Here is an 8,177-nt window from a genome sequence, read left to right as displayed (position 1 = left end):
CCTTAATGAGTAAAGCATATAGTAAAGGATGTTTCATAAGTGTATTTATGAACTAGTTTCCAGAAGTTTGGGTGGATTCAAATATACTACACTTGATCTGAAGATCAAGACATCAGATTGACCTATTTGCATACTTTGTTTTATATTAGTGCAAGTGGGAGTTTGTTGGGTTTTATGCCCTAAATAAAACTCTTTACAATCTGATTAGTTATCAATACAAGAAATTTGAAGTGATTAATGTTTGCATGAATTTTACATGCTAATGGTTTAATATGTTTATTACATTTACACACAGAATCAGTTAAACCCAGATCATTTGTTTATTCACAATTATAGTATTGTCAACACGGTGGAATGTGATTGTGATCATATGAATCAAAAGACTAGGTCCCTGTTTCATCAGTGTTTTGGATTTACACTAATGTGATAATCAACGATGATGTGTACTTACACTTGGAGTAAGTGTTATGTTCTTTCCAGGACATTAGTAAAGTATACTAGTTTCGAATGTATTGAGTATACATTGGACTGGACCGATATTGCAACTAAGTTAAGATATTACAAACTTACCGTTATATATATATCTTTCCAAGTCAATATCAATAGTTGATCTTAAGATTAAAAGAATCTAAATCCTGATATACTTAGGCTCAACTCAGGAGTACTATTCATGTTCTTTGATTTATTAGTTAAGCCTACTTTTGGGTCAGGGTGATACGTATATTTTGGGAACATCATAGTATGATTGAGTGGGAGTGCTGAACATAAATATGGAATCTATATCTTCTACTGGTGTATAGAAGTCAAGCGATGATTCCCTTCGAGCTTAGCAAATAGAAGTAAATGGATGAGCTCTTGTTTAAGTAACTAATTCTTAAACACCATTTACAGGTAGCTAAGTGTTTTAAGGGGCAAAATACATTGAGGGGTGAGAACGGTAAAATTATCCCATCTCGATGTAGATCATCTATATAGAGGATCTTTAAATCCCAATAAGATTATAACAATGGTTAAATGAGATAGCATATCCATATCGTGGAACATATAATCTGCTCTATATAAGTCTGAGAGTGCAATTCTAAGTTCTAAGAGTGGATTCAACGAAGAATTAATAAGTAGGAATTTACTTGGTAAATTTGGTTCACTTATTGGAAGCTCAGCATATAGATCCATGGTCCCCATTCTAGTTGAGAACATTTTGCTTGTAAGACTCATTAATTGATTCGTGATTGATCAATTATAATTCGAAAGTTAGACTATGTCTAATTTATGAATTTTCACTAAGCAGGGGTGAAATCGTAAAGAAAAGAGATTCTAGGTTTATTTATTTATTAATGGACTTTATATGTCTAATTAATAATTAAATTAAATGACAATATTATTTAATAATGTATTTCAGTTATTAAATAATTAGTTTTGGCATTTAAAAGGTTAGAATTAGAAAATTGGCATTTTTGAGAAAATAGAAATAAAATTTATTAAAACTGCAAAATCAAGTGGGGCCCATTAACACACCATGGCCGGCCACTATTTGTGGAAATTCAAATTGACATTTTCATTATTTTAATGCCAAATAATTCTTAACCTAAACCTAGTAGTTACCTATAAATAGAAACTGATTGCTCAGTCAAAACAACACATTCATTAGTTATCTGACAGAAATTTCTCTCTTCAGAAAAACTGAGCCTTCCCTATTTTCTATACCTTGGCCAAAACCCTCTTCTCTTTTCCTCTTCATAAATTTCGACCCTAGTGAGAGAGTAAGTGCCCACACAGAGCAAGCAGTAACTCAATCATAGATTGGAAGACTTTGAAGGATCAAACTTAAAGAAGAAGGACATTCGGGCTCAGATCTTGATTATACTCTGCTACAGAAAGGATACAAGGGTAGAGATCTGAGTTGAAGGAGACATTAATTCCGCTGCATCAATGTAAGGTTTTCTTAACTTTATATGTGTTTAATTTATCGTTTTAGAAAGTTCATATTTAGGGTGTTTAAAGAACATACTTGTGAGTAGATTTAAGATCCTAGTAAAATAAATTCCAACATCCCTTTCAGGTATGATGGCTTACCATATATGTGCTTTAACTGTGGTTGTATTGGTCATGAATTGAAGGTTTGCTTGAACCCATTCGACGAATGGAGGAGGAATCAAATTCTCTCAGATAGGGGTATGGAACATGGCTAAAGCTTGATGAGAAGAAGGATATACTTGACATTTTTGGGAAGGGGAAGATAGGCTCCTATTCGAATCATTACTCTGGAAATTCTTTCTGTAAGAATAATTTTAATTCACCTCCTGCAAGAGTAAACTTGGGAACTGGTTCTGTGAATTTGAAGAATTCGGATATATTGTCTAATGCTAATAAGGTTGTGGCTTCCAATTTCCCTGTTTCTTGTGTTGAGGACATGGAACTGATTGTGAATCATGATACATCATCTATGGGTAAGTCCTTGGGTTGGGAGGAAGGCCAAATTAATTATGATACTCATCTTATTGAGAGAGAAAGAGTGTTAAATCTTAAGAGAAATGGTGATTGGCGTGAAGAGCTCAAAGAGAAAACACCATCCATCTTCAAATCCCCAGATACTTTCAATCCCCGTTTAGTGTCTTCAATTCAAAAGGCTTGTAATCCAGCACCTTTCCAACTTTTTGAAGTGCCGGTTGAATATGAAAATACTATTAATAATTCTTGTATTGGGGATGGAAAGACTAAAAGAAGGAAGATAACCCCGAGACGCCCCAAGAGTGGTGGAAGTTCGAAAACAGAATTTACTAATTCAGATTCTGGAATGGAGAAAGAAGGGAGCAGTGCATCAGCGACCATTTCTAAGTTAACTGATTTGATCCTTGATACTAAATTGGAAGCGGCGAACCCAAATGTGTTGGGTCGCCGATCGCAATGAATGCCCTATTTTGGAATGTCCAAGGGCTTGGGAATCCTTGGACATTAAACACTCTCAAGTCCCATGTCAAGGAACTTCATCCCGGGATGATTTCCTTTTCCAAAACTAGACTTTCAAGTTCTCCAAAGGAATTCATTCGGGTGCAGCTGGGTTTAGAAGGTTGTTTTTCAGTTAGTGCTAAAGGAAAAAGTGGTGGGTTTAGGGTTTAGGGTTTAGGGTTTAGTGTCCAAGAGTGATGGAAGTTCGAAAACAGAATTTACTAATTCAGATTCTGGAATGGAGAAAGAAGGGAGCAGTGCATCAGGGACCATTTCTAAGTTAACTGATTTGATCCTTGATACTAAATTGGAAGCGGCGAACCCAAATGTTTTGGGTCGCCGATCGCAATGAATGCCCTATTTTGGAATGTCCAAGGGCTTGGGAATCCTTGGACATTAAACACTCTCAAGTCCCATGTCAAGGAACTTCATCCCGGGATGATTTCCTTTTCCGAAACTTGACTTTCAAGTTCTCCAATGGAATTCATTCGGGTGCAGCTGGGTTTCGAAGGTTGTTTTTCAGTTAGTGCTAAAGGAAAAAGTGGTGGGTTTAGGGAATAGGGTTTAGGGTTTAGGGTTTAGGGTCCAAGAGTGGTGGAAGTTCGAAAACAGAATTTACTAATTCAGATTCTGGAATGGAGAAAGAAGGGAGCAGTGCATCAGGGACCATTTCTAAGTTAACTGATTTGATCCTTGATACTAAATTGGAAGCGGCGAACCCAAATGTGTTGGGTCTCCGATCGCAATGAATGCCCTATTTTGGAATGTCCAAGGGCTTGGGAATCCTTGGACATTAAACACTCTCAAGTCCCATGTCAAGGAACTTCATCTCGGGATGATTTCCTTTTCCGAAACTAGACTTTCAAGTTCTCCAATGGAATTCATTCGGGTGCAGCTGGGTTTCGAAGGTTGTTTTTCAGTTAGTGCTAAAGGAAAAAGTGGTGGCTTGGCACTTCTTTGGGCTGACTCTGTTAAAATGCAAGTTAAATTGTTGACGGTGTCTCATATCGATGCTTTGGTCGAAAACGACTTGGGTTTTACTTGGCGTTTTACTGATTTTTATGGAAGTCCGGACCCAAGAGGTCGCAAGGAAAGTTGGAAATTGTTGAAGCGCCTACAACTGATGTTTAAAGGAGCTTGGGTTTGTGGTGGTGACTTTAACGAAATCACACAGAATTCCGAGAAGAAAGGGGGAAATAAAAAACCTGCCTATTTAATGTATAACTTCCAAAAAACATTATCTGAGTGTTCTTTGCGGGAAATATCAGTTGAGTGTGGAATGTTCACTTGGTGCAATGGAAGAGCTGATAATCTTATATTTGAGAAGTTGGATAGAATCCTTTGTAACTCGGACTGGACTGATAACTTCAAAGTGAATTCGGTTAGACTTCTTGATTGGAGAGATTCAAACCATAGGCCTTTGTTTTTCACGGCACATCTACATAATTCATTTCAAGAAAACCGAAGTACAAGAGGCTCTCGGTTCCACTATGAACAAGCTTGGGCAGATAATGAAGAGTGTCAAGAGATCATTCAAAAGGTGTGGAGCAACAAAACCTCGGCCAATCCTTTATCTAATCTTAAAGTACTCTTACAAGGTTGTGGGGAGAAGCTTCATGGGTGGAATAAAAGACAAAAATATGACCTTAACAAGAGAATTAAAGAGCTAAAGGATAAGATTGGATGGCTATCCAAATCATCTTGTCAAACCGATTGGCTTACCATCAAGAAGTTGGAGAATGATCTCAACTGTGTGGAAGAAAAACGAGAGATGTATTGGAAGCAAAGGAGTCGTGCTTTATGGCTTAAACACGGGGATCAAAACACTAAATTTTTTCACTATAAAGCTTCACAAAGAAGAAGGAAAAACACAATTGAGGGCCTCTATGATGACCGGCTAAATTGGCAGACTAGCTTCAGGAAAATTTCAGAGATTGCCATCAGTTATTTTAAAAATCTTTTCTCAAAATCAAATTATGGAGTTGAGATTAGAGATATCCTTGTTGGTTGTGTTCCCAATCGAATTAGTACTGAGGAAAATAGACTACTTCTTGAACCCTTCTATGAAAAAGATGTTAAAGACGCCATGTTCCAAATACATCCTTTGAAAGCCCCTGGTAAGGATGGTCTTCCGGGACCGTTCTTTCAGAAAAATTGGGACTTAGTGGGAAAGGAAGTCACGACAGCCTGCTTAGATATTCTTAACAATCAAGCAGATTGTAGAAGCCTCAATGAAACTTTGATTTGCCTCATTCCAAAGACCAAACAACCAACAAAAATTTCTGAATTTCGGCCCATTAGTTTACGCAATGTGGTGTACAAAGTGGTGTCGAAATGTCTTGCCAACCGAATGAAGCCTAGTCTTAATAATGCAATCTCAAGTAATCAAAGTGCTTTTATTGGTGGCCGAATCATTCATGACAATGCTATTCTTGGTTTCAAAAGTCTTCATTGCATGAGGAAAGGGAGATTTGGCAATGGAAAAAAAATGGCCCTCAAGCTTGACATGTCAAAAGTGTACGATAGGGTGGAATGGGACTTCTTGGAAACCATGATGTCTTGCCTCGGCTATGATGAGACTTGGATCTCTAAGGTAATGAACTGTGTACGTTCTGTGTCCTTTTCAATATTAATAAATGGTTCTATTCAAGGTCATTTCATTCCAGAAAGGGGGTTACGACAGGGTGACCCTCTTTCTCCTTTTCTTTTTTTATTATGTTCTGAAGGCTTAACTTGTTTATTGCATGAATCGGAGAGGGCTGGAAAAATTCATGGATTGCAGTTTGGCAACTTGGAGCATAATCTATCTCACCTTCTTTTTGCGGACGATAGCCTTGTATTCTTGAATGCCAACTTAGAAGAATGTAAGGCCCTAAAAGAGGTGTTAGATTGCTATGCCTCTCTCTCAGATCAGAATATTAATCTAGATAAATCTGATCTGTGTGTGGGGAGGAAGATAAATGAAGCTTCGGCTGAATCCTTGGCTGCCTTCCTTGGAGTTCATCTTGTGAAAACTCATACAAAGTATTTAGGCATGCCTACTTTTGTCGGAAAAAATAAAAAGGAGGTTTTTGGCAAGATTCGCGATCGGGTGGAAGCTAAGCTCCAAGGTTGGAAAATGGGGCTTTTCTCTCAAGCGGGAAAGGAGATCTTAATCAAAGCAGTGGTTCAAGCTTTACCTTGTTATGTCATGAGTTGTTTCCGGATTTCTAAAGGCATAATACATGAAATTGAAAGCATGATTGCTCGGTTTTGGTGGGCGGAAAATTCAGAGAAGCATAAGATCCATTGGGGAAGTTGGGAGAAAATGTGTAAGCTTAAAGAGAATGGGGGCATGGGATTTAGAGCCTTAGAGGACTTTAACCAAGCACTCTTGGCAAAACAAGGATGGAAAATAATGACCAATCCCGATTGTCTTTTGGCTAGAGTCATGAAAGCTCTTTACTTCCCAAACAACAACTTTTTTGAAGCCAAGTTGGGACATTTCAGCTCTAATCTTTGGAGGGGTATTCTTTGGGGCCGTGATTTTTTACTGAAAGGGCTATAGGTGGGTTATTGGAAATGGACAGACAGTTCGCATAAATGAAGACCCTTGGATACCTCGAGGAGCTCATTTTAACATTCGCACCAAGGTCCAAGTTCCAATAGATGTAACAGTTCAGACACTTAAAAATGCAAATGGGGGCTGGAAAGTTGAAGAAATAAACTGCTGGTTCCACAAAGAAGACATTCCTTGGGTGTTGGGGATTACTCCTTCGAGAGAGAGAAATGATACAATCGGTTGGACTCTAACTACTAATGGTCAATACACTGTGGCTAGTGGTTACAAGCTGCGGTTTAGGGATCCAAACATTGCAGAATGTTCTGATAATTCAGCGTCTAGAACATGGTGGAAGGTGGTTTGGGGGTCTCGGCTCACTCCTAAAATGAAGATCTTCATATGGCGTGTGTTCCACCACTAGATTCCAGTCAAAACAGAATTAGTCAAGCGAGGTATGTCCATGAATATAACTTGTAACCGGTGTAAGAGCCAAGTAGAAGATGTTTTCCATGCTTTATGGAATTACCCCAAGTTACACAAAGTTTGGAAGCACTTCGGGTTCCTTCACCTCTTCCCTTCTTCTTTAAGGCAAGCCCCTGACTTTCTAATGGTGATGAAGGGGAAGCTTTCTAAAGAAGAGTTTCTATTCTTTATTGGTATTACTTGGCTAATTTGGTACAGAAGGAATAAGTGTATTTTTCAGAATAAGGACATTGAAGATGACATTTGGATTCCTTGGGCCACGGAGATGATGGAGATACACTTGGCTTCTGCTCAAACTAATTCACACCAGAATATTTCAAAAGACACGATTAGATGGTCTCCTCCTCCCCCGGGAACATTCATGATTAACACAGACGCTTCTCTCATTGAAGGGCAATCGGGATGTTGTTTAAGAGTGATAATTAGAGACCATTTGGGTGCATTAGTTGCTGCTGCTACAGATTTCATTCCTGGCTGCCTTTCGGTGCTACTGGCAGAAACTCTAGCAATCCGTTTAGCTCTGAAGCTCGTTGAAACAAGATTAATGCAGACCATCTACATTGCTTCGGATAGTCAATCGGTGATTAAAGCTTTGAAGGGGAAGACTCGCATAAATACGGATTGGGGTATTGTGATTGATGATTGTATCCTAGCTAGCAAAAGATTCTATAATCTTTCTTTTAATTTTTCTCGTAGGAAGTGTAATACTGTAGCTCACTGTTTAGCTAATTGGAGCCGTTTGTACCATGTTACTGGAGTGTGGACTTCGGCTATACCTGATTGTGCAGCTGCTTATTTGAAAGCAGATATGCCCCTGGGTGCTAGTTTGTAATTCAGCTTTTATTTCAAAAAAAAAATGTGTTATATGGGACACCGAATGTTTTTTTTCAAACGAACATGCGTTTCAGACGTGGAAAAAAGGATTTAATCGTAAACAGGAATTTGAATTACCACCGCGCGCCACCTTTGCAAGGGGAACAAGTGTTAGAAAAGTTGAATTAAGTTCAATTCCACCTTGGAAAGCGAAAAGTAACTCCAAAGAAAAGAAAGGGTCGCTGTGAGAAAAGTGATGTTGTTACAAATGAACTACAAGGGCCATGGAAGAAGAAGTCAATATTTTTTGAGCTCGACTATTGGAAGTATTTGTTGTTATGTCATAAACTGGATGTGATGCACATTGACAAAAATGTGTCAGACAGCTTGCTTA

General features: G+C 38.3%; 1 protein-coding gene across 1 annotated transcript; it reads left to right on the top strand.

The window, feature by feature from the left end:
* The first annotated feature begins 6,947 nt into the window (after window positions 1-6,947).
* Window positions 6,948-7,802, top strand: LOC133034283 (uncharacterized). The gene has a single exon (XM_061109335.1). It carries the CDS (start codon window positions 6,948-6,950, stop codon window positions 7,800-7,802), a length of 855 nt encoding a protein of 284 aa, XP_060965318.1.
* The last annotated feature ends 375 nt before the right edge of the window (window positions 7,803-8,177 follow it).

This window comes from Cannabis sativa, chromosome 2 (assembly GCF_029168945.1).
Source record: "Cannabis sativa cultivar Pink pepper isolate KNU-18-1 chromosome 2, ASM2916894v1, whole genome shotgun sequence".
Classification (NCBI taxonomy): Eukaryota; Viridiplantae; Streptophyta; class Magnoliopsida; order Rosales; family Cannabaceae; genus Cannabis; species Cannabis sativa.
The sequence above is the reverse complement of the archived record's forward strand: the minus strand, read 5'-3'. Positions and strand labels throughout refer to the sequence as shown.

Excerpts from the sequence above, each read along its gene's own strand:
- LOC133034283 (XM_061109335.1), top strand. The coding sequence starts at position 6,948 with ATGAATATAACTTGTAACCGGTGTAAGAGCCAAGTAGAAGATGTTTTC.